Source organism: Pagrus pagrus (assembly GCF_965226575.1).
Source record: "Pagrus pagrus genome assembly, chromosome: 5".
NCBI lineage: Eukaryota > Metazoa > Chordata > Actinopteri > Spariformes > Sparidae > Pagrus > Pagrus pagrus.
The window spans coordinates 17,667,308-17,694,359 of record NC_140189.1 but is presented as its reverse complement, the minus strand read 5'-3'; the positions used below and the strand labels follow the sequence as shown (position 1 = coordinate 17,694,359).

The 27,052-nt window shown below is 43.4% G+C and overlaps 1 protein-coding gene across 4 annotated transcripts; it reads left to right on the top strand.

Annotated features, from left to right (window-relative positions):
* Positions 1-1,121: 1,121 nt before the first annotated feature.
* afap1l1a (actin filament associated protein 1-like 1a) lies at positions 1,122-26,992 on the top strand. Of its 4 annotated transcripts, XM_084352312.1 has the most exons (20): positions 1,122-1,244; positions 12,546-12,674; positions 17,210-17,335; positions 17,585-17,668; positions 17,796-17,875; positions 18,251-18,389; positions 18,537-18,632; positions 18,740-18,954; positions 19,043-19,222; positions 19,360-19,443; positions 19,984-20,059; positions 20,739-20,858; positions 20,938-21,149; positions 21,980-22,125; positions 22,247-22,319; positions 22,846-22,960; positions 23,930-24,097; positions 24,889-25,064; positions 25,142-25,267; positions 26,011-26,992. In XM_084352312.1, the coding sequence occupies exons 3-20, from the start codon at positions 17,212-17,214 to the stop codon at positions 26,035-26,037; spliced, it is 2,241 nt and encodes a 746-aa protein (XP_084208438.1). In that variant the 5' UTR covers positions 1,122-1,244; positions 12,546-12,674; positions 17,210-17,211; the 3' UTR covers positions 26,038-26,992. The 4 variants fall into 4 exon arrangements, with proteins under 4 accessions (XP_084208438.1, XP_084208437.1, XP_084208436.1 ...); XM_084352311.1 differs by lacking the exon at positions 12,546-12,674; XM_084352310.1 differs by lacking the exons at positions 1,122-1,244; positions 12,546-12,674 and adding an exon at positions 13,270-13,383 and having other exon boundaries at positions 18,254-18,389.
* The last annotated feature ends 60 nt before the right edge of the window (positions 26,993-27,052 follow it).

Sequence of the window (27,052 nt, the reverse complement as noted above, 5' to 3'; positions counted from 1 at the left end):
ATCTGCTAAAGTTACGCTAACCAACTAGCTTCGGTCCATCGTGTCTAGTAATACCACTCAATTCTTACATAAAGCCCCTTTTAATAGAGTTAATGACCTGTTTTCACAGAGAGGTTCAAGTACTACAGATATAACATTACAGATTAACAAAATATGAAATACCCACACCCGACAAGAAACCACATTCAGCAGCAAAGAAAAGTATTGATGAAAATAAACACAAAAACAAAGGTTTACATCAGCATTGCTTTCTGAGACAGCTCTAAGCAAGTAAAAACGTTTCTTCATGACTGGTAACTTTAGCTCTTTAGCGATAGCTTAAAAAGGTAGCTAATTGTATAACATTACTGACAGTGTTCATATATTAGCTAAGTTTGTGGTTTTGTTCAAAGACCTTTGGAAGGGAGTGTACGTTTCATGTTTTGTACAATAGGTATGGACACCAAAACTTTCTGGCACTATGCTGCCCCGTTTGTTTGTCGGATACATTCGAGTGGCGGCCAATTCTTACATATAGCTGTTTAAAAGCGAAGCTAACAAGAGCACAATTACCCTGGTTCTGACGAACAGTAATACAATCCACTTAACAAGCATAAGCTCACGAATTGGCACATTATACCTTGTTAGTACCTCAGTATGGATGTGTAAAACAGTAGCTAAACAAAATGCCACCATTTCTACGCCTGAAGCAGTTGCAACCAGGGAACAATACACTCCTGGCTTGTGCGGGTTCATAACCTACAGTGTTGGGTTTACACTTTGGTTTTTATATGAAATAAACAAACTAGATATAACGTGTTAATACATGAGCTTCAGATAAGCTGCTAGGAAGACACAGTTACCTTTGGGCAGAGCTAAGCTAGTTGTTCCTCCTTGTTTATGGGATTTGTTCTAAGCTAAGCTAACTAGCTCACTTAGCTAAATTGCATGTTTTATACCCCAATGACGTCCATCTAAAAAAACAAATAAGTTTATTCCCAACATGTCAAACTATTCATTTAACTTTACTAATGATGACACCCATGTAGCCCCGGCTCCCTTCAGGCAGCTCCCTGCAGCAGCTGACGCTAGGACCCAGCAGAGCAGCCCTGCCTCCGGTTCTCCGACCAGCAGAGCTGAGCTGAGCTGCAGCGGTTGTATCTGTCACACGCCTTCTCACACTCACTCACTCACTCATGGGCCCGTATTAAACTTCAACAACTCTCGCAGCATCACCAGCGGGATGGACACCAAAGGCACCAAATGTAAGTTGACTTTTCCTTCCCAAACACTGCTGCAGAGCAGACTGACGGTGTGTGGTGAGTGCACAGTTTTCTTCGTCTCTGCGCAGTTTGCAGAGGTGGATTGTAAGAGATGCATGTTTGTTTCTGATGTTAATTGGTTGTTTATCACGGCTGTCAAAACAGTGGGACCCTCCTGCACACCCACTGTGCTTCCTCCCCCCCACACCTCTGACTGCAGCACCCTCACTGAGGCACTTTCTAATGGGAACATGTGGATTCACTGCTAAACTTGCATAACTTTTACCTAAATTGCATTTAATTTGCTCTAATGTTTCTATTCTTTCTCTGACAATCAGGACTCAGTTGTCTGAGAACACCCACTACCCCTCCTGTCTTACATTTAAGATGACACAATGGCAGTGCACTGAGCATACAAATAATGGTGCTGTGATTTCTCCCCCCCCAGCTGCTTTTAGAGGCAGGAAACCAAGTGCTCATCTAAAGTTTGATTGTTGTCACAGGAAGTGAATCTCGTTCATCCTGAGTCAAGTCAAATAATGTGGATGTTGAGATGAGATATTTGGAGATGAGGTGGTCACTGTTTGATATCGGACACCACCAGCAGAGGATCCCTCTGCACTGCAGTGAGTTTGTGTTGAAATAGTTAGAAATACAAAATGTGTTTCCGCCCTGTGTGTTTTCTCTGGGAGGGGTACAGTTGGCCCCTTGCACAGTACAACATTTTTCCACATTGTAATAGAAAACAAATACTCTTGACCCCCATGTGGGCTTTGGCGTGAGGTTAGAAGTAACAGCATTGCCAGAGCAAGGTGTGACCCAACTCAGGGTTTCAACTATGATGTTATGATTTCAGTTTATGGTAGATTTAAGTTTGTTTGATTCGAGCTGATGTCGCTACGTCATGTTTCTGCTTTGAGAGCTGTTGAGACTTGAGTGTTTTTCATAAACACATTGCCAGCAGGTGGACATGTGATACTGATTATAGCGACCGACCAAGTGGACATTTTTACTCAGCTTAGTAAAGGTGAAAGGAAGTGGGACAAACTTATTTACAGCACATTTAACAGCCTGTTGCAGGAAAAAAAACAGCCTTTTTTAGTCACATCTGTCACCTCCGCCTTTTACTTCTTTTCCGTCCTTCCTTACCTTGTCAGTGTGTGGATTGTGTGGATGTCAGGCTGTTTGGTGTGTACACACGGTATCTAAAGGAGGAGGTCTGTAGGTCTTTTTCCAGGTTGGAGGAAATCCTTGCCTGTCACTGCCATCTCCCTCAATACACACAAGAACACACACAAACACACAGGAATTTGCTTGACTGACTTTCTATCTGAGCTGTGTGTTTGTGTAAACACCACAGGAGAAAACACACGGTGACGGCGGGTGATCCCTGGGGAGCAGCCTACTGTTTATATGGTCTCCCTGATTGGCGGCTGCTAAATGACTTTTCCTTGATTTGTCTTATAAAAGGTCAGAAAATGAGAACAGATGCCCTTCACAAGCCAATTATTTAGCTAAACAACACTTTAAAGGTGCAGTATGTAAGAATTAGCCTTATTTCACATTCATACTCAAACAAACAGGGGGCAGCGTATCACCAGAGTAACTGGTGTAACTAATTACAAACTTGTGCTTGTGTCCTTTTACCCCTGTTTTGCTCCCCACCAACTCCTGGGAAAAATCTTGCCTTTAGTTGATTAATGCTCCACTCTGTTAGCCTGTCACTAAGTTTGTCTGTCAGCCATTTGTTGCTGGGCAGGTAGCAGGTTGGTGAAAACAGCTGTCTGCTGCTGCTGGAGATCAGGTTGATGAGAGCAGTGACAGTGAACCATAACGGTGAAGTTGCGGCCCATTAAATCAAAACACTGAGTGAAGAGTTGAATGGTAACTCATGTCACTAACCATGGGATTGCCTTGAAGGTTATTTCTGTTTCTTTTTTGACCATCAGAGTTTGCTGTGTGGAGGTACTTGAGTTCATATATGACGCTTGATAAGGTTGATAAAAAGGCAGGTATGAACTTGAACAATGGGAGCTCCTTAATATGCACTATCCACGCCAGCTGGAGCAGCAGTTTAATAAGGTTTTGATTCCAACGAGCACTGTGAGAAGCGGAGCGTCAGGTGGGTGTGAGAGGGGTGAGGCTGTCTCCACAGAGATGCATTGCAGGGGAGGGATTGTCAAGTGATTTAGCCCAGCAGATATGATGAATCGTGGCTATTGTCAGGATCTTTTTGAGCATTTGGAAAAACTTGTGTACTAAATATTGATCCGCTAAGGATTCTAGTACAATGATGAATAACATGCTGCTCAGTTCTGCTGCATGTGCATGAAATCCCTTCTTCATCCACGTCTTGCCTCTAATGAGACGGTTGGATGCTCTGCATAACCACATTCCACGGAGAAATTCGGTGGAAAATTGAAAAGAGAAGCTCTGTGTTTGTTGGCATGACTTTGCCTTTTCTTGTGAATGCGTGTGCCTGATTTTGTTCCCTCAAATTTGTTATTCACATACAGAAGTAACCAGCGATGTTCGAGGAACACAAATCTACAGGCTCGTGGAGAGTAAACAAGGATTTGAATTGTTAAAATTTGAATTAAAACATTGGTTCGGTTGGTCTGGGTTAGCAGGGCAAAAGAGCACCATTGAAATGCAGTTTGCTGTCGTCATCTAGCTGGTGGTCAGTGACTTCACTGTGTCCGTGTGTGTGCAGTGTTTGTCATTATGCATGCTGTGATCTGCATTTTCACATTGCAAAAGCAGAGTTTGTGAATACAACTTCATTCTTAAGTTTATATTGCTCTTAAAAGACTATTCCAGTGTTTTGCAACATCTTCCTGTCCTAGTTTTAGCTAATGTAACTAAAATGCAACACTGTCTTTGTCCAGATTTTGAATGCCAGTGGTCAATTGGAAGCAGCTTTTCAATAGAGCCTGATGGAGCCAAGGAAACAGGAGCCTTTACAACAACAACACACTCATCCTTTTCTTCAGTTTGATGTCAACACTGCTTTTACGGTTACAGATTGTTTTGGTCAATTCAATGTTCACCTTCATATAAACAATCCAAAAACATCTTTTGATTGGACTGTTTGATACTGTCTGTTCTCTCTGCAGCGCTTGTTAATGCAGTGTTATTCCAACCGATGGAGCACCAGCTATAATAATACGACATGTAAGGAGAGGGGAATCTCCCTTCCATATATTTTTTATTTATACATGAAAAGATCATAAGTTCCTTTGTTTTGTTTTGAGTTTGAGTTTTTAGACATAAAACGAGTGTGCAGACATGCAGACGCTCATACATGAAGTACATTTCATGACATATAGTATGATATATACATGTGCCCCATCATGCATGGGCTGTAAATCATGGGTGATTGTGGAGCAGCCCTAGAAGAACTGGAATTCCCCTCTTTAACCCGTGTGAGATGAGGAGATCACAGTGATTCATATGGCTGTGTTATGTGCACAGTATTTGTGTGTATGCGCACGTGTGGGCGTGCACATGTGCATTGTGTACAGTATAGTCACCAGTCATTCCCTGCACAGCTGTTTATATTGGGTTTCCATGAAGATATGCCGCACAACATTACAGCAGGGGACTACAGAGTATATATGACACTTATGAGAAATACGGTGTTTTCTTCTGTTGCAGAGGGTGAAAACTGACTTTGCCTGGGGTGTGCATGCACACAGGTAAAAGCAGTATGCTCACAGGGGTTTATTGGAGACGCTTGGCAGAATACAAACAAGTCTTAGACTTAGAGTAAGACTCGCCCAACCTGTTATCAGTTATACTATGTGTAACTTGACAGCAGCCATGATTTATCAGTGAGATATAACTTATGCAAATATTAGCATAAATTGTCTTTTTAGCCTCAGGGAATCTGAGAAAGAAGGTCAAACAGTGAGGTTTACAGATTGTACTGACAGGATGAGGTTCTGGTATGCACGCAGAAGAGTTTAAACAGAATTTCTGGAAGTCTATCTAAAGTTTGCAATCGTTTTATCCCATCAGTATGGGAATGTGTAAACAAGAGGTTATTTAAAAAGCTGTTTTTCAATGTGGGTATCACAGTTTACCTGCTGCAGTGAAACACCTTTATATTCCTCTGATGAAAAGCATCCCTCAGCATAACAATGAATGAAACGTTTCCAGGTTTAACATCTGGCAACAGATAGTGCTGAATAGTCCTTTAGTATTGTGAAACTGCAGACCTGCCACGCTTTTTTACTCATCAAACTGACACATTATTTTTTGAGGTGCGTTAATCTTAGTGGATGTGAAAACTAATGTTGTAAGTGATGATTGATTCTGGAAAATTTGAAATTGCATCAAACTAGGATTTAACTGTTAACACAACAAATTTTCTTGCTTTTTCCCATTTTGTTGTTACTCATATTAAATGTATCCTGAAGCAGAGTACTAAAGGGGAATTCTGTTATATCAAAAGGATTTGAAATTAATCACACTTACCAAATGTTTTGGAATCGGTCCTGTGGATTGCCTCAGTTGGCTGTGTATTACAGCTGCAATGGCTTCAACATAATCTGTCGAAGCACCTCTGACCACCAAAGTTACTTCCATTAATAGTGCTTGTTTTGGCTACTGATAGGCTGAGGTTGTTATTCTGTCTGACAAACATTACAGAAAGCTATTCTCACTCAGATAGACCTTTTTGTTTAATAATAAAATCTGTTTTGTTAACAGAAACACAAGTCTTGTTAAATGAGAGGTATAAGTATGAATCATTTAACACCCAAACACATATAGGACCCAGGTTTATATAAATACCGGAATTCTCCTTTAACAATGGCCATTTAATAGTGATTTAGTAAGGATTGGTTAGTCCTCAGGTAAACAGTATGTGTAAATGTTATGTTTAATGAAGACTAATGATATCTTTACACAATAAACTAAAGCAATGTTGCATGTTCAAAACTTAAGAGCTAAAATGAGCTACAAAATACAAGGAGAAAGCAAAAGGCACTCAGATCATCCTCAAGTAGGACTAGAAGACGCTGAGAGTGTGGCCTAGTTTTCTGGTGAACAACTGAAAACTCCCATCAAAATCCCATTAACACGAAAAATCCCAAATGGAGACAAAGCAGCTCCTCTTCCCCTTTTGTGTGTGTGTGACTGGGATTGTGTGTGTGTGTGTGTGTGTGTGTGTGTGTGTGTGTGTGTGTGTGTGTGTGTGTGTGTGTGTGCAGGCGTGCATGTGTGTTCAGTGTATATTACCCTTGTCTGTGCAGCATCAGTTAAGCAGCGCTTCAACTTGCAGAATAGCATCTTTCTCAGTATGTGAATACTTTTCTGTGAGGGAGACATAGCATTGTGGTGATCTCATAGGACTCAGGGCAGATACAGGATCTGAATAATACTGACTGCACTGTAGGGCCTTTGTCTGGCAGCAGGCTGAGTCAAACCCTCTGTGCCATCTCAGACCTGAACAAATCAGGGAGCAGAAGATGAAAAATGAGAAAGAGGGGGGAAAGGTTTAGCAGATAGACATCCCCTACATCACGGTCAGTCTTGTGACCTATGACCTTCAACCTGACTCCATATTGAGAAATATCAGCTGCCACCTGGCCAGGGCAACCTCTCTGTGATCAGACAACCTTTACCCATCTGTCCATTTTCTAAACCTTCTCTCTTCTCGGGGTCACTGGGAAGGTCAGACTTTCCCATAATGCACTGGGGAAATCCCCTCGAGAGTTTGCCAATCTACCAAAGAGCTGAAGAAGAATATTTGATGATCAGCTGTAAATTTGTGTTGGCAGACGCAATAGATTTGACATGATAAGGAGGAAGTAAAAGATTACACAAGATGAATTTGACATTAACTGTTTTATTTGTTGGCCTGTTGGTAGCTTTGTTTGACAGGACAGGCGAAGAGCCACAGGAAATGGAAAAAAAGAGAGGGGACGATGTGTCATGTCACACTTTAAACCCACTGGTTTTTGGACTACTGTTTTGAAGCCATCTTTGTTTTTCCTGGAGCCAGTAGTGACCATATTTGGACCAACTTTAACTCTAAATGGGACCATGATTCACTAAATGAACATCATGTTGTATTGAAGTTGACTCAAAACTCACAATTAAGACCAAAACAATCATTAGGAAAAACTGAGGAAAAAGTTTAAGCAAGAAGTAGGGGCATTTTCTCATAGCCTTCTATACAATCTGACTTCTTTTTGAAACCAGTGGAGTTGCCCCATCCAAATTTCCCATTGTAACATGATGCTAATCGCGCAAAGTGGGCTGATAACATGAAATCTGATCGGAGGTTTATCTAAAAGCACAATGAACAAACATGGTGGATGTCAAATGGGAAAAGGAGCAGCATTGCTTTGCTAACCTGACCCGTAACAGTGGCCCTGACTCTCTCATACTGCTGAGATAGCAGCTCCCTGCTTTCACCACTGCTACCCAGATTACTCAGTGAAGCCATGGGTAGCCGTGGGTGTGTGATGTGTGTGTGTGTGTGTGTCTGAACATCAAAAGCTCCAGTGCTCCTTTGCTGCCCTTCAAAAGCCAGTTAATGCTTAAACAGGTGAGCGGGAGTGCACAAACCCATAATTCTCTGACTCTATCACCATGGAGACGTCCCAGCCGCTTAAGAGGCCTAATGACTTTGAGTATATTTCTCTCTCTGTGGCAGGCTCATTAGAGTGGCCTAATTAGAAGGAGAGAGGATGCAGGTTCAAACTAGAAATTTGTTATAGACATCGACTGCGGGATAAATACACACCCCTTTTAAATGATGTCTAGAAATATGTGCAAAGATAAGGGGAACCTTATAAGCTATGCACTACTTTAGGGAGATTTAAACTAAGATGTAAGGCTGGAGAGTAATTGTGCCGTGGAATGTGTGCTTCATATACTTTAGTTTCTGCCTAATTTAAGATTATGAAATGGTGCTTTCAAGTAAGCAGTCAGCTTAAGCGTCAGTCTGGGAGTCAATGTACCAACCATTTCTTTTATGAAGTAAACAACTGGGACAGAATAAAATCTAGACATTCAAAGCATCTATTTCCCCAGACTATTTCCTCCTTTTGTGTATTTGTGCGTACTTGTGAGTATCATGCAGTGTGGGATCCTTGCTGTATTTTATGATAACCTGAAGCATCTTCCCGTCTACAATAAAAACAGTGGGGAAGACATGTTTTCCCCCCTTTTACCCTTAATTTGTATACCTTTACGACCCCTCCAAACCAAATAAGTTTTTCCATATGCTCCCCTCACCTGCTGCTCGACTCCAACATGTTTTGCAGTGTCTGGCATGTATGTTGTGTGTTATTTATTACATGTTTGTTTAACATGTCCACCCACATAATAGATTAACATGTCAAAAGCCATGAGAAAGGAATTCTCCCTCCCAGGGGGACTACCTTCAGCAGGTTCCTAATAATGGTTTATTTAAAAGCTCCATTATATTGTCGCTTCTTTGAAATACAGTTGCAGAAGTTGGCACATTCAATTATAATCTTGCGTAGGATCTAGACAGTGCATTGAGAATGGGGTCACCAGAGACAGTAGAGTAAAAGCAGGAATGGGTCAGCTGACAGGAAGAGGAAACAGAAGGCCGGAGGTGATAAGTGATGTCATCAGTAGAAGGAGGAAGTGCATCTCTGTAGGGGGCATATGGGCCATCCCCATACAGTTGGTCAGCCCATTAACTAATGTAGGACAGGAAAAGTGCTTTGTCGGCAGCATGTGGAATAAGATCAGAATGACTCTCTAAAGGGTCGTCAGTAGTCAGCTTATCAGAACCAACATGATCTTTAAATGTTTGCTTTGAGGATTTCCAGCTTAATCTCTGTGTATTTGCCCTAGTGTGACTAGCCTTGATTTTAACCTGCCATCTGGGTTTGTTTCAGGATGTCCGGGTTTGTACCAAGCGGCAACCTCCGGGCCTGAAAAATAAAGCCAATGCCAAAGTGCCAAGAAATGTAGTTCCTGAAATGGTGGCTCCAATCCCCATAAGAACCTGTGTCAAAATGCCCAACTAAATAGCAGAAATAAACATGTTTACAGCCTGGTGCAAAAATGGTTTAGGTTAATTTAAACTTGCTTGTTTGCTCGTTTAAATTACTATTATGGTTAAGGGCGTGGCCATTTTAGTGACCGTTGGAGGGACAGACAAGGGGCTTTTGCATTCACAAGCAGCCCTGATAGCATTAACCGGCAAACTGAGCTCTGGAGGATACCGGGAATACACACCAGGAGTCAAGGAGAGCACAGAGTTTCTGTTTAAAGCTTTAGGGATTGAAATGTGGATTTATCCTCCATTTGGCCTCTCAACCTCTGCAGCAACAAGCCGCAGAGGTGCTGAAATCCACTGCAATGTACTGTGTTGCTCGCTAGCTTACAACTAATGTACAGGGAGTATTCTTGATGTATCGGCTCAAATAAACCAGCAGTCAACATTGTGCGTGTAACTCAAATAAACACAAGTGATAAACATAATGCGAGGTGAAAGTTGTTTCTTTTTTTGTGTGTTAACTCAACTAGCTTGTTAGCCTAAGCTAGCTTGGTAAATTGGAACTAGGGAGACATATTTAAGTAACCAGGGACTCAACATTACTGGCACACACATTCAGCAGGTATGAGGCAACATTAGCATTGATTTCAACGTGTGTTTCTGTCCTCCTTATCAATTTAAGTTCAATATTTACAGTCCTCTTATCTCTGTTGTTCTTTCTACCAACTCCTGATGGAAATACGTGGCTCTGTAGCTGCTGAATGCTCCATTGTGTTCACAAGCTAGTTGCTAACTATGTCTATTGTTTGTTTGGTACTAAAGGGGTTGCATATGTGTACGCTGAAAATGGCTTGCCTGCCGGAAACAATATTAATGACAGCGATGAGAACGAACCAAGACAATAATGTGGTGGACCGCAAAAAACAAAACAATAAGCTGAAAGACCCTTAAATGTTCTGTAGCGTTGAGGGGAACTGCAACGTTGAATGATGATTCTCTACTACTACTGGGCAATTCATTTAATTTAATTTTCACTTTTATTTGTACTGGTGCTTGCATGATGTTTCCAAGTCAACAGTGTTGAAATTGTGTGATCTCATTATAGATGAAAATCATTGTGATGAGTGTGATTTTAATCGAGCAGCATCTTTAAGTCTGACTGTGTTCAGCCACCTCAGCTCCTACACCTGAATGACGAATATGCAGGCAAAACAGCAACAAAAAGACAGTTAGGTCATAGTATAGTCATCATACTGATTTGAATCATCTCCCCAATGAACCAATACTGTCTCTGTTTACCAACCGCGGGCTCCAGAGGTATCAGTTTGAGAATGCCCGGACATGTTTTGTGCCGGGGAGAGGAGAATGTCAGACTTGGGAAATGCCTGGAATCTGAGGAGTAGAGTGGGAGGGGATTTCATCACGATAGGGCACAGGCTGGTGAGAGAAGGCTGTGTTGGCACAGCTCTTAATGCAATTAAAAACCTCAAGCACATCTGGCCATCTGGTTTACCTCACCTTTGCGTCAGCTGCATACCCCTCAGTGATCTATATGCTGCGGAGCAAATTGGTGCGATCTGTCTGTGGTTTTTTGAGCTACACATGTCAGTTTTTCATCTGAGTTATGACTCAGCTTTTTTTCTTCAACGCGGCTTTGATGACCGAGTTGGATGGTGGTATTTAGATAACCCTCACACGGCATGAAGATAACATTCAAACCCTGCTGTCTCTTAACTTCTCCTGTGACTCACTTACCATGAGATAAGATTATGCTTTTTCTCCTGCAAACAAAACGATTTTCTTTTCCTTTCAAGAGTCGCTGGGTCATATTGTTCAGCTGCACTTAGTGATGAGACTCCCACACTATATTTCTGGACACCTCAAAGTCTTCAACCTGCAGCGCTCTTTCATGTCGGATCAGGTTGGGAAATGGCTGTATATCCAACATGTCCAAAGACAATAAGGAAGGGGAGACTTCCAAGAGAAACCCAGCAGTTTTCATTAGATACTGATCTCTTGCGGAGTCACAGATGGTACAGTCGTTTGAGTCTCTCACAGCCGCTCTGTCTAGCAGGAGTTACCTCTGTGTGGTTTTAAATGATGTACTGTCATTAGTTTTAGTTGCACTGTTGATCTGGAAAATGCATCATTTTCTGTTTTAACAGTCCATCGTGCTTTTGGAATCTGTATACGTCAGATTGACACAAAACATGAGAGCTTTTGTACCCAGTTGTAGTGTTTTTACAACATGATGCTCTCTCCCGTCCCTCCTCTGGCATCCAGCGTCTTGTGTGTGTTCACAGCTTCACCGAGGAGGTCAGAGGTCACATTTAGTCACAATGAGGAGTGGTTTGTCAGCCCATAACCAAGGCTAGCAGGGTGTGTCTGTGGCATTTGTCATAGCTACAGAGGGTTTGGGGAAAGGTTGGGAAACACTAGAAATGCCTCAGGGAAGCTCTCTGGCCTGTATCAGATCAGATGGTTGGAAGACTTCCTGTCTACATTGTTAGGCTTTTCATTTTCTGATTTTCTATACTGGCATCCATGGGAGGGATTTTTAAGTCCTCTGTATACATGGACAGTATGACTTGTTTGTCTATGAGTCACTGTCTACTAGTGGATCACCTGTAAGACTGTAGGTATTTTCTGTCCGTCTCATTTTCTAGGAATTGTCCTGTTTTTGAAGTTTTGTGGGGACTCAAACCTCAATAACTTCTTGACACTGACCAAAATGTATCTCTTGCACTGAGTCTCCAACACTTTTTAAGAACCAAAACCTTCATTGCAGTATTACTTCCTATTTCTCAGTCTGATTTAAATCAGACTTAAAAAAGTTTGGTCTGGTCAAAAAATGGAGAAAAATGTCAATCAGCCTGCGATGGCACCCATCCTCAAATATCTTGCTTTGTCTACAACCCAAAGATATTCAGTTTACTGTCATAGAGGAGTAAAGAAAACAGGCAATATTCACATTCAAGAAGCAGAAATCAAAGAATTTTGATAGTTGACAAGTAATCAAATGTGTCCCTTTAACTCAAGTCTGAGATCAAAGAGGAGTCAAACGAGTCATACCAGGATTCAAATCAGCAGGTGATCTTACATTTCATATTCTCTGTATAAATCTAATATAGTAACTTGTTATGCAGTCTGGAGCAGCCCTACAACCAGCTGACACTGTTTTCACTCTGCAGCTGATATCCACTAAAAGCCTTACACTTAGGAGAAGTATGTTTTGTCTGTGCGTGTGAGTTTCTGCATTGCGGTCCATATGGTTGTGTATTCGTCTGCGTGTGCTTGTGGGTTTGTTTGTGCAGCGGTGGTGCCCGTGTGATTGAAGGCAGCGTGTTGCATCGTGTTGAGTCTGCCTCGAGGCAACAAGTCATCCACGTGTAACCCTGAAGAGTCTCAACTTGCTCCTGCTTCCCCTCCACAGCATCTCTCAGGTATCTTTTGTTTTATTTGTTTTGATAAATTCTTTCACTTTACTTTTTCAGATAAATGCAACCTCAGAGATTGCCACTCGCAATTTCAGGTTCACTGGGAACATTTTACTGGTATCTTCATCGGTGCTGAAGATGCCCTGATGTGAAGTAGTAATACAATGTCTTTACTGTATCTGGTATGTCAGTGGGTTCACTGGCATCTTCCGGATGGCAGCTTTTATGTGCGTCTAGTTAAAGGTTAATAATGTATTGAGGGAAGGAATGTGAGGGCATAAAGAATGTGAGTTAGCTATTAGTAGACATGTGTGTGTGTTTACACAGCAAGCCTTTCCCAGGTGCTATACGATCCCTGGGATTACAGGGGGATCCGACGGGGCTACACACACACACACACACACACACACACACACACACACAAAGCACCACCACCACCATCTCCCTACCCCCCCTGGAAGAAAAGAGAGGAGGGGAGATTGGTGGGAGGGAGATAACAGATCAGAGGGAGGAAGGGGGAGAGGTAAAGGAAGTGTGAATGTAGCGGTAGGCAGGCTTCAGCTCACCTCCACTACAAAGACTTCACAGGACGGAGCACACGGGGAGGCTTTGACTCTGGAATATCTCCTACAGCATCTGCTTGTGTATGAATGAACCGGTTTGTCTCCTTGTTAACCTTGGAAAATGGTGGGACTCTCATCCACTGCTGTCGAGGGTAAGTGTTGAGGGGAAGTCTTTATAGTTAGTATATTAACACAGCAGGCATCTAAAGCTGAAGAAGGTGTAAGGAGTTGTAAAGATATGCAAATATAGGGAATAATGTAAAGCTGTAAAGGTGTTTGCCTGAATGTGAGACATCAGGTGATGTTTTCTTCATGAATTAAGCATCAAGCTGCTGTCTCACGAAAAAAACCAAGAATGGCAATAATGTTGGATTGTTGAGAAAGCAACAGTTTGCCACTCAGACTCAACAGCTGAGCCACTAGAGACTCTTTGTGGGATGCAATTTCTTGTGGAATGTCTCACTGCAACAATATTGTGAAAGGGAGCTGCTGCTGAATGACTGGATTTTGTCACTTTTCGACATACTGTGAAAGTTATTTGTGTCATTTTTTTTGTGATGTGTGGCAATTTCAGCTAGCTCGGCACAATGAAACCTTTAGCATGAACAGGAAGGAGTGAAAAAAACAAAAAAAAAACACCAACCTGTGCACACGATCGAGGTCACATCATTCTTCATATCAGGGTTTGCTGGGCATGTTAGCACTGGTGCTCAACTCGCTGACATTATTCAAACACCGCCCCCACCCCACCTCCCACCCCTCTTCTCTCTCACTCCCTGAAAGAGTTTGTACAGAAAGTCTGCTAATGCAAGCCTCTTTCACAGGTCTGAGTCTGCACTGTTAAACAAACTGCTCTCTCTGCTTCCCTACACACCCACACAAACTGCAGAGTCTTACACTATTAACAAAGTGAGGAATGTGTTTGGTGTTTAAACAGCAATTGTCAGACTACTGTGAGGAAGTAAATGTTCGAGTGTGTCCGAAGCTGTGAATGGCTTTACACATTCCTGCAGACACGGTGCACTGCTTGCACCTTTTGTGGTGTCTAACAATTTGGATAATTCCTCATAAAGTTTCTCTGAAGGAATAAAAAATAATCAGTATGTCGATTAAAGGGGCAATATGCAAGAAATGTAGTTGAAAACGTTCATTAATGTGCTAAAATGAGCAACAGAATGTAAAGAAATAGCAGTTTTGATGTTATGATGTCTGCATATTGTGCTGCGGAGATATCTACTGATGGGAGCATGCTAACTAGCTAGCCTCGCCCCATTATCGAGCATCGCAGTATTTACTGTCTTATGAATCACAATACTGAATATCGAACAGCTGTTATCTTGCCAGTTTGGCAAAATTTCGGCTTTAAAACGGGAGAAAATGGCTAGCCAAGGGATTTGAATGAGACTACATGATGCTACATAATATCGTCTATCGCAGCATTTGGGTGGGACAATATCACGATATAAAATTTTTGATATCACTCACGCCAATCCCTGAGCTCGCAGCTAGCAGCTAACAGCAGCTACAGTTAGCAGCAGTAAGCGGCGACTCCGGTGATATACTGCCCCCTATCTGTTTTGAGTATGAATTTTAAAGTTCTTCTTCTTGAAGCTGCAAATATTCCAGTTTCGCCCTGGTCTGGCTTTAATCAAACCAGCCTGTGTTATGTAGCAATATTAACTCATGCAAGCTTGTGTGTACTTTCCCTCAGGTGCTACAGGCTCCCAATCTGATTTATCTGAGACATCAAAGACACACAGCTCACTCCGACACAGATTAACAGTTACAGTGGTGATTTAAGGGATCATGTGCTGTTTTCAGATTTGTGTGTAGTGTGGTGTTGATTATAGAGGCATGGCTGGGGATTTAAGGGTGGTCCTGTGCGCCTCATATGCCAGATACTACACAGTAATTCCTGTTCGCTCATTCTGGCACAAATGAAATAACACTGTAATCGTCAGATTGGATAATCAGCTCTTTGGAGCGCTGGTCCAAGTGGAATAGTGAAATTATGAGTGTTTTGACCTACTTCAAGCTTACTCCTCGAAAGCAACGCCTTGATTTCTTGTGTTACATTTGATTTAATGCTGACTGGTATAAATTTCAGTTTCTCTGTGAGTCATGCTGAGGATAAGGTTCTGCTAGGGGAAGCCCAGTGGTGCGCTAGAGCCAGAATCTAAACAGCTGGAACCTCTGGCAGAGATACAGCGATCACCAGGCCAAGACATCCCACTCTCATGAGTTTCCTCCCCCCCTTCCTCATTTTATTTCCCCAGAGTGAATCAAATCTTAATGAGGACACATTCCAGCTCCCCGCACGAATTAATTCCTCATGCCAGTTTTCAGCGAGCGTGCTTTTTTTTTACAATAGGAGGAAACCGCACTATTAAAGACGACAAAGTGGTTAAACAGGCACAGGCGAACACACACACCTAGCGCAGCTCTTGTTGCTCTTTGCTGCAGCCTTGGCAGGGCATTGGAAAGCCCAGAGGAAGACCCACCTCAGGAAAGTATGCCTGTCTTTAAGGAGTGGGAGCAGTCTGCTTTGTAGAACACCAGATACATCTTCCAGCTCATCAAGACTTTCTGCTTGTCAGCAGTGATTACATACAAGGTTGTAATAGTCCAACATTCTGCCTGAACTCATAATTTGCTCCTCACACTGGCACGAACAGGATGGCTTGTGTAGCCTTTTCTCAACACTGAAGTTCACGTTTGACACGGCCCACCGAATACACATCATGCATGCGTTCTCGTGTGTTTCACGTTATTGTGCGTGTGTGCATGTTTACCTGTGCGCGTATTCTGTGTTTGTTCAGTGCAGCAGGTCTTGTTGCCATATGACCGCCCACCGAACAAAGACTTTTCTGGCTCAGCGGCTGTCCCGTGGCTGACCCCGGCGAGATGCACGGTCCAGCAGGTCTAATGTGGCTGGACTGTGAAAAATGGGGGAGTGAGTGAGAGATGGAGGGAGTGAGAAGTGGGGGAAAGGCAGACAAGTGTGCCAGCAGTGACTCAGCCAGTTGTCAGGGTTTTTTGCTGAGGGTTTTAGGATTATGGAGGTGGAGAAATGCGTGTTAGGATAGAGCAATGCAGAGAGAGAGAGAATACAAAACAGACTTAAAGAAGATAAAGGAGGAATCCAAACACAGCAGCAGGTTGCAGACCTGTTCTCAGGACGTCCATGGGCTGCAGGAGCGAGACGGTTTATTTATGTTCAGTCTGAAAACAGGGAGTGGAGCAGTCCCACCTCTCAGATCAACATAGATTCCTATAAGCTGAGTGTTACAGAGCCTTGTGAAGAGTGTGTGTTGCAGGAGGTCCGCCTGTCTGCCAGCACTTGCTTTTGTGAGTCCGTGACTTTAAATCTCCCGACTGTGAGATAAAGATCAGGCCCCTGCCTGCTGGTACATTTGGTCCCCTCCAGGCTCTGTAAAGTGGTCCTTCAGTTATTCTTGTCAGAATCTCATATTTCTGCCAACATCTTTACAGTCTTTGCATTACCGTTAATTTACCTTGTCAGCGTCGGGAGTGACAGCTGAATGAAATGTGGCTTTTTGCCCATCGTTGTGCGAGCCAGCAACATTTCAGAGCTGCAGCAGAAAGAAAACTCTGATTTTCATTTTGCTCCTTGTGCAGGATGTTCCATCAGTATTCTGTGTCGAGAGTTATTTTTGGTAACTTCTTCTGGGTTAATGAGCAATTAGCAAACGTGTTTCCTGTTGCTCCGGCCTTTTTGTTGTTGTTTAGTCTATGTGGTCACAGAGAGAGAGGGAGAGGAGGGAGACAGTGTGATAAGGTGGCGGATTGTTATTGACAAACTGTGAAAAAAAGTGACAGAAAATGAAAGAAAGACACAGTAACAGGCTCTCTGACATCCACCTCAGGGATTTGTTTAGACTTGTCAGTCTGACCTTTGGCCTCTACTGATACACTGAACCCGTGCCCCCTCCTGACCTTTGCCCTCTCTCTGCGCAGCGATGGAGGTGTTGGTGAACGAGCTGGGCGTACTGCTGAAGATGCTGGACCAGGAGAACCTCAGCTCCTCCACGCAGGAGAAGAAGACCTCCGTGTGGAAGCTCCTGCAGCAGATACAGCCATCAGGTCAGGAGAGACGGGTGGAGTGACTTTACCTATCAGTTATCAGTCTCCTTGATTATTGATAATCTGTATCAGTATCAGACCAGATAAAAACATACTGGTCAATCCCCAACTTCAGGTATATGTTGTGGGATAGAAGTCATGGAACCACAGCTCTAGCTTGCAGTTTAAAGGGTAAAATTTCAGAAATCTGAGCTGATGTTTCTTAAAACAAACCGTAAGCGTGTATGTTTGCTCTTTCCTCGCCTCCAGTTTCAGGAACAGACTACATCTACATGAACTCGTCAGTGTACAGAAACGGCACCAGCTTCGTCGAATCCCTCTTTGAGACATTTGGTAAGCTTGAGTTCCACTGCGGTGCTGTAAGATATACACCTTTTATACATATACGGCATAAACTTCAAATATCCTGTCGTCTATGCAGACAAAGTGCGAGCATAAATGTATGATGTTGTTTTTGCAGACTGCGAGATCGGAGACCTAAAGGATGTCACAGATGATCTGAAAGAAGAGAAGAGCACTCAAGCTGACACTTTAAAACAGGCAAGTGGCCAATATACAGTAAATCCCTGAAGGGATGAGGGATGTATGTAGGTCTAGGTGTATTATATGCTCTCCATGTTATTTGCAAAAGGGCTGTTACACGTCAAAATGACTTGTGGAGAAGAAGCAAAGAAAAACAGAGATTGTATTCCATGCTGTGGGGGGGGTTCCCCGTGCACACATACTCATCACTCTGCAAGCTGCTGGAAGAGTTAAGATTTAAGGACCCGCCCAGCGCCCATGTGTCTAATTTATGGATATCAATTTGAGGCTGAGACTCTATTTCTCTCTGATGGTGTAGTTCTTAGGCTGTGAATAAAAACCTTCAATGGTTACGGAGGAAATCTGAGAGCCGTGTTTGTGTGTCTCCATTAGCAGAACTGTGCAGACTCTCCGGCCCCGCACTCAGCTGACTCCCCTCCCCCTCTGCCGACAACACCGCCTCCTGAGGAGTACTATGAGGAGGCAGTGCCCCTCAGTCCTGGCAAGCTGCCAGAGTACATCATCACACGAGGTCAGCATCTTTCATCTCTGCTGAACTTTAGTGTCATTTTGCTGTAAAAACCTCAGCACTTTACAGTTGTATCGCACTTTTCCAAACGTAATTACAAAGTACAAGTTGGAACATAAGGACTAATAAGGTTTTTTTTTCCATTTTCAGTCAGGCCGAGCCCGCCCAACTCTATAGAGGATGGATATGAAGATGCTGAAAACAATTACCCCACCACCTGCGTAAACACACACCGCAAAAACTCATGTAAGTTGAGTTCCCCTCTAAAATTTGCAGCGCTGCAGCATAAAAACTGCCTTTTTTACGACGAAATAAACACGCGTCTCTTATCGTCTCTCTCGTTGCTCTCTCAGACAATGACTCGGATGCTCTGAGCAGTTCCTACGAGTCCTACGAGGAGGATGAGGAAGAGAGGAGCCCTGGCGTCCGACTCACTCATCAGTGGCCCTCGGATGAGAGCTCCATGCCTCCTGCCAGGGACTGTCGCATCTGCGCCTTCCTGCTGCGTAAGAAGCGCTTCGGCCAGTGGGCGAAACAGCTTACGGTGATCCGGGAGAACAGACTGCAGGTGAGGGAAGCTTGCAATCATCCATTCAGGTCACATTCACAGCCTCTTCTTCAACTTCAATGATCCCTACGTGTGCTCCTTTCTGCAGTGCTACAAGAGTTCTAAGGACACATGCCCCTATGTGGACCTGCTGCTGCCCCAGTGCACTGTGGTATATGCACCCAAAGACAGCAAGAGGAAGCACCATGAGCTCCGGTTCACCTTGCCCAACGGAGATGCACTGGTGCTGGCCGTACAAAGCAAGGAGCAGGCCCACAGATGGCTCAGGGTAAGCTGCACTTGGAAATGATGTATGCGTGCAGGATTATGCATGCAATCACTGGAAGTGGGTCTGACAGGGTGGAAAAACAAACCTTTAAAGGGAAGTGTACAGTCGCAGGTGACACGTGTAAAATATCCCCACAGGTCGTAAGAGAGGTGAGCGGTCAGAGCACGGGGCCCGAGGAATCTGCATCTCCTGTGATTCCAAGAAAAACTGAACTTGACAAGGTAAGTGCAGAAGGCGTCCCGGCACGTCCCCGACCGTTTTTATCCCGAGGACATAATTTATATTCACAGCTGAGGTGAGGAAAAGTTGGTTGCAAGTGGCAATTGTGTTGTCACCATCAATTTTCCTAAACAATTGTTCTGCTAGGCACAGGACGCGGTGATACCTGTATTTGGCTTAGAGAACAAAGCGGAGATGTGTGGAGTAATTGGGTGTTAAGGCAGCAATGATAGGGGTGGTAGTGAGTCAGTGTTGGAGCAGGCACTTCCTCTTCAATAAAGCTCACCGACCTGTCAGGACATCGACTGCAAAATAAAATCACAGGATGAAGAGAGAGGAGCCAGAACGTTTGTGAGAGGATAAGCCTGTGTCTGTGATTATGTGTTCAATCTGAGACAGCATGTGAGAGGATGGCAGAATCCAGAGGCAGATACATATGTAAGCCTGTCTTAATTACAGTTATTTAGCTCTTGATTAGTCTAGCGAGGGCTCGAACTCTGATGTTGAAAGTCTAAACATGTGTTTTTGCGTTGTTTCCTCAGAGGTTGTCTGCAGAGAGGAACACTTCAGATTCAGACAGTGTGGGAGTGTCGACTGCAGAGAACGGCAGAGAGAATGGTGAGAGAGAAAACGATGAACTCCCGGTCCACCTACTAGCTTCTTTTTGCAGCATCTATCTCACAGTCTTCATCAGCGGATCGAGTATGCTTAGTTGTCATCATATAATTTAATTTCTGGATTGCTGAATTTATATTCTGTGGGTTGGCTGGCAGATGTTTGAGAGTTGTGAGCATTCTTGTGTTTGACAAATCAAAACAGCTGTTCGATCAGTGTGTGTAATATAACACAATATGGATTAAATTATCTTGAAAGAAAAACTTTGACGTGAGACATCCATATTTATTTGGTTCTCAGGCACTTCTCTATTATTAAGTTCCAAGTCGGATATATGAGAGCTTTCCAAAACATCTGACTTTCCTCATTTTCATAATTATGACTTAGATGTTGACAAGAACACTAATTACAAGTCAGAAACCTCCTAAGGTCGCAACAGAGTTCAGTGCTCATGAAGGGAACGGAGCGACTGTATCTCCATTAAAATGGAGAAAACCGATCAATGCAGACATACAGATGATATCACTCGCAAAGAAAGCGAGTGAGGACTTGGGGACTTGAGTTAAAGGAGACGTAATTGTTTCAGTTTTAACTGCTTTTAAAGTGCAGTGATAGTCGATACATTTTAAAAAGACAAAAAATTACAAATAGCATCTGTGTAATTCTTTAATTTTTGATGTAGGCAAGGTAAAACGTGGGGCTTTCGCCGCGGGCCGTAAAATCACACGGATCATCAGCTTCTCCAAGAAGAAGCCACCTCGGCCAGGAGATCCCCGGGTGTCCTACAGCGACCCCCGACAAGGTCAGACCCCGCTCCATTGTCGCTCTTCAGGTCCCCGAGTGTGCAGATGCATCATTATCTTTTCCTTGTCTCCATGCAGGTTACCTGTCGCTGCTGGTTAATCAAGTGTGGCGGGAGCAGTGGTGTTGTGTGTGCAGAGGCTCCCTGCACGTCTACCATGACAAAGGAGACCCACGGACCGCCTTTCCTTCACTTCCCCTCCATGGCTGCGAGGTGGTACCGGGGCTCGGACCCAAACATCCCTTTGCCTTTCGAATTCTACGGAACTGCACGGAGGTGGCTGCTCTGGAGGTAAAATACAGAGCTCCTGTTCCCTATTTTAAAGCTGCGCTAATCAGTATTCTTATATTAACTTGAGGTTTCATTAATGTGTAATTCCAAGAGGGTCACTCACAAACGTATAGAGGATTTTTACCCAAATCCACAGTTCCCCTCAGCTCTCCAGAGCATTTTAGCATCTTCTAGCTCTTTGTTTTGGTTTTACAGCCTGCAGCTTCATTGTTTTGAGTCACTCACACAAATCTTATCGCTAGCAGCATCAGACAGCTGTTTTTCAATGATGAAGCCCTAATAAATCCAATGTGAGCTACCTATCAAACAGCAGACCGACAAGATTAGCTGCTGCAGGGCTCCATACTACAACCATTTAGTTGCATTTTGCATCTTTTTGGAGAGTGCGACTAAATTTGAGTACCTGTGCGACTTTGCTGCTGCGTTGCATGCCGATTTGTGAAGAAGTGGTGCTCTTAAATGTTATGCTGGTGCTTCTAAAACTTTCAGCTACTCATGTATAAAGTTAGTCTGGAGCCCTGGGCTAGCTGGTGGACACAGTAAAGCATTTAGCGGTTACAGATATTTTGCTTAGGAGTTGGTGGAGACCAAAACAGAGCTAAAAGGAGATTGAATGTTAGACTTATTTGCTGGCTGGACAGAAATGCGACTAAGTGCTAATATGTGTCAATGTCTGCTTAATGTGTAAATACATAACAAGTAACAGTTAGGGTCATATGTCAATGTATATTTTACAACTTCTTCTGCTGCACACAAGTGGCCCAAAAAAATCGGTGAATAATGATTTAATGATCATGTTTTTCAAAGCTGATTTGTTTTGTTTTTTTTAGGCCAGCAGCTCTGAGGAACTCGGAAGATGGCTCGGCGTCCTCTTAGCTGAGACCGGCTCCGCGACAGATCCAGAGTCACTGCATTACGACTACGTTGACGTGGAAACCATCGCTAACATCCGCGACGCTGCGCGGCATTCCTTCCTGTGAGTGAGAAAGAGAGGGGGGAGGTGGAATACTTGGACGAGGTCAAAGCGAGGCCGCTGACCAATGCAATGATGTTTAGACCTCACGCAGATTTCATTTCCCCTCTTCCCCTGACCCTAGGTGGGCCACATCCTCCAGCAGCACCTCCACGGACTCCAGGACATATGATGAGGTCCCAAATGAGGACATGCAGGTGGGACGCACACATACACTGTCAAGTTCACTTAAACCTCATTTGGATGCTTTACTTTGATGTGACAAGATTGGAGTCTGCATGTCTGTGTGTGTGCAGCTGTTGGGCACTGTCACTGTCTGAATATGACTCTCCATATCAGTCGGCCGAACAGACAGACGGTGCTCTGTTCCACGCCTATCAATGACGGCTTTTTGTAGGCCAGAAAAAGCAGTGTGTGGGCATGGGAAAGGGAAAAAAGACAAAAAAAGAAAAAGCGTTCAAACCGGTGACAGGAAGGCTAGAGGTCACGGCAGTTTTACAGCCAGTAAACCTCTTTCTTAACCCCACTGACAGACACTTAAACGCATCCTTCTCATCGCCTACAACACACACACTTTCATTGCTCTCTGACTCAATAAATCTGAAGATTTGTTTACTGCTTAATCTAATACACAAACGTTGCCTTTTTCTTCTCTCTCTCATCCTCCTTTTTGCATCCTGCCACATCTGTCATGTCCCTCCACTCCCTCCCGACTCCACCCAGTCCGGGGAGAACCGCAGGCAGCAGTCTGGGAATCAGGGGAAGCGGCGCTCAAGTTTCTCCAGCAGCGACTCTGACAGAACCAAGCCTGCCGTCTCCCTCAAACGAACAGGCTCAAGTGAGTGCACTAAGTTTGTTTTCCAAAGAAACATTACCGTACCTCCAGTGATATTAAATATTATGATTCATGCATCTAAGGCATTATAACACGGAATGATGGACAGAGCCGCACAATGTTCATTTTTATCTAAACTATTCATTCACGACCAACCAGGCCGCTGAGATGTATACCGTTTGTAGGACCAGATCTTTTTAAAAGCTGCCCCCGTGTCTTTTCAGATTTACACCCCTCTCTGCTTTCCATCTGCCTCTCTCGGAAAAAAAAATCAGGGTAGCAGCCTGCTGCCCTGCGAGGGAAACAAGAATAATACAGATGGCACTTCTTAATATAGTTTATCGCTGACACTTCTCATCCAATCCTTTCAGCGGTGTACCAATTCACAGTCGTAAAATTTGAGCTTGTATCCGGCTCAATATTCCCCTTTTTCCTCTCTCCTCTCAATCATCTTCTCACTTTCCATCCATAATCTCATCTCTCTTCACTCGCCTCTCCCATTTGCTGTCAGTCGGCCTCTGCGGGGATGAGCATCCCGAGTTTAGGAAAGTGATATCGGTGTGGTCGTCCGTCTCAGCGCTCTCCTCAGTGCCGGTTCACTGTGACGTTCTGACACATCAAAGAGCCGGCGCTCTCCGGGGCTGAGAGCTTCAGGATGTAACCTGAGATTTATAGGACACTCGCATTAGATTCGCTGTCTTGCCTCCTGACCTCTCCCTCTGCAGGAGTGTGTGTGTGTTTTATCTTTTATCCATGCGTCATTTCGTTGTTCTCTCCCGAAATCCTTTGCCTGAATTATTCAAAGGCTCAGATTTGTGTGCTAGACAGAGACGTGGCGTCATACTTGTCACGCGAGGAGCATAATATTAACAGAGACATGCAGAAATATCGCCGTGAGATGTTTTGTCTTCTTCCCATAACCCCTGCACATTTGACCCTTCACCTTCGTTCTCTTCTCACACCTCCACCCAGACGCCAACCAATATGGAAGGTATGGGAAAACGCGAGCTGAGGAGGATGCTAAGCGTTACCAGAAAGAGAAAGAGGACCTGGAAAGAGAGAGGGATGGGATACGAAATGCACTTGTGACCCTTCGACAGGAGAAGAGAGAGCTGAAGGAGGAGCTGAAGACAGCCTCTGGTAACGAGACACACATCAAAACAGAGAGCAGATGCTACACAGATTCTTCTCAGTCATTGCTGAACTCATTTCCCAAACAACTCTGTAGCTCTTCAGTATCCAGAAACTGTAGTTTCAAAATAAACAGCATAGCTAAGACATACACCTACTGTTTTCACCTTGATTCCTGCTAATTATCTTAAGGGAGGAGAAACAAATGGGGCCAGCAAGTCTTAGTAAGCAAGTATTTGTTAGTAAGTCATATTTTGTCTGCAAATTAACCAGAATTCTTCCATTTTAAGTGGATGTTCTGTCCCCATGCTCTGTGTCTGACCTTGACCTCCATTATTAAAGGGCCATGTGAGAAGAGAGGTTCCCTACAGGCATAAATTAAACATCTAATTGTTTTTTTTATTATTAAACCAAAAAAGACGTATGTGAAAATTCCTTCTTAGTCTAATTAATTTCCTGTAGGTTCACATAGTGTGTTTCCAGCAATGGCGGAAGATGTAATCATAATTTCTTTTAGGAAAAGTAGCACCCCAGATTGTAAAGTAGCAAAATGTTTTTACAACTTTTGCCTTTTTTCTACGACAATGTATCACAATAAGCCTAGACTTCCTATTAAAATCTGTAATCTGACAGGCACAGTATCAGTTGCATTTGCAGTAAATACAGTACTTGAGTAAATGTACTTTATTTTGAAAGTCGTACTGAATTTGAGACTTCATCTGAAGGAGGATATGGAAATACACAATCTATTTGTCTAATCCTTGTTTATCCTTGTTTGTCTTTGTGTTTCTGTGGAGCAGAGAGGAGGAAGTCCTCCCTGAACAAGCGTGTGTCCGAGCTGGAAGAAGCCTGTCGAGCCAAAGAGGCGGAGAGGGTGGACCTGGAGCTGCGGCTGACTCAGGTCCAAGAAAACCTCAAGAAGAGCCTGGCCGGTGGAGCGCTGGGTGCGCCTCTTGAGGCTAAACCACCTGTTAAGGTATATTTGTGCCTGAAATACATGTTCATACCTGCCTGCACACACACTTTTTATTTACATCTTCACTTTCTGCGTAGGCCTCCAGTAAAAAGACGCAGAATATCTACAGCGAGTCTCTACCAGTAAACTGTGCTCTAGAGATGCGTCGGAGACCTCCATCTGTGTACGCTTCTTCTTCAGGAACTGTCATGCAGAAGGCAAAGGTAACTCTAACTGTTTCTTCCACTTTCAGTCACTTTCTGATGCTTCACAGGAGTTTCATAGAATCACAGCAGCATGTGTCATCATCATCTAATGGGGTTTCACAGTTCACACAGTATGAGATAGACACAACACAGCCCAGTGTTGGTGCAGCCATTTTGAACACTTACAAGCACCTGGTATGTGTGAATGTAATTTGAGGGATTATTGTTTGATATCACTTTGTTCAGCTGCTCCTGCTTTCACTATCTGATTCACATTATTTATACAGTAATGATACCATCAGATCTATTGTAGGTGATTTAGTGAATGGGTGCAATATGATAGCAAGATATTTCCAGGAGTTGCTAACTGAGATGTTCTCATTATTTTATCACCTTTTCTTGGTCATTGAATTACTTTGCTGCACAGATGTAAAAGAAACTGGTAGAAATGAGTCATGTCATTAATCTTGAAATGTCATTATCTTAAGCAGTTATTTGATTTTGAGAATGAGTGAACATTTTTCTGTCTGAGTCTGAGATGGTTTTTACCATGGCTACCTGCCTGTTTACCCTAATATCCCTTATTTTCACATTACAATGCACTAACATTATTACTAGCATTTGGTGCTGTTTATGTTTTGAACAGCTTTTTTATTTTCATCTGTGCATTTAACCTGCGGTCACTTGAGATTAATTTCTTGGAAGGATCACCTTATTTTCACATAGTTGCTAAATCACCTCCATGTTTTGTGTTGCTACAGGAATGGGAGTCAAAGAAAGGAACCTAAGAGAAGAATCATGGAAACGACCGGAGAGAGAATGAATGAACGTCGAGATCCGACGATTGTGACGTCAAATCCTACTTAGGAAAACCTTCCATCTACATCCCAAAGCACAGACTTGAGGAAATAAACTGTAATGAAAGAAATTAGCCACTAGGTGGAGGTACAGCTCACTGAATATTTACTCTTCTGTCTTCCTGAACGGAAAACTCCAAATGTGAGGAATCCAAAGACTGCTCACTGTCCTGTATCCAAGTATTTTCATTGTCTTTGGTGGTTAAAATGTGGCAAAAAAAAAAAAAAAAGGACAAGAGAGAGAGCGGGGGTCTGTGAGAGAAGGACACAAGAAAAGTGAGTGCAGAGACTGCAGCGTTGTGATTGAAAGGCGACACAGGATTGTGTTCTCCTCCTGTGTTGCACACGGTGAAATTAAGGTGCCATGTGAGGGAAAGTGATGGAAAATAAGGGGATGGGGGCAGATTAAGCCATGGTGTGCCTTTTATACAATATAATGTTGTTTTTTTTTCTGTCTGTACAGAGTGAGCCATGACTACTGTTTCTGTATGTTTTATACTTTTATACTTTCTCATCACCACCTTCAGACTTGCCTATCAGAGGTATTCAGCCAGGTGCCACCGAGTGCTGAGTGTATCATCATTTTTGGCTACGCTCGTTAGTTTCTCCCCCTTCAGGGTGAAGCTGTGCTACTCAGCAAAAACCACCTGCTGAATAATTTGTTTGGAGCCAAATCCCACTCCCACTTGAGCCTGTTTGGCAGAGATTCAACAACAGTTAAATACTCCTGATAGAGATAATTGAGTGACTAACAAAGTGGTATCTCTCCCAAGTGGGAAAATCTCCACTGTGTCATCGTAACAAGTTTTCAACTGAACCCGTGGTTGACTTTTGCACTTTACTGTTCACCTACCTGGAGAAGGGAATAATAAATGTGTGTCTTATTCTCAAACATCTGATCTTTTTACTCATTTGTTGAAAAAAGGTATGAGGCAACAACACGTTC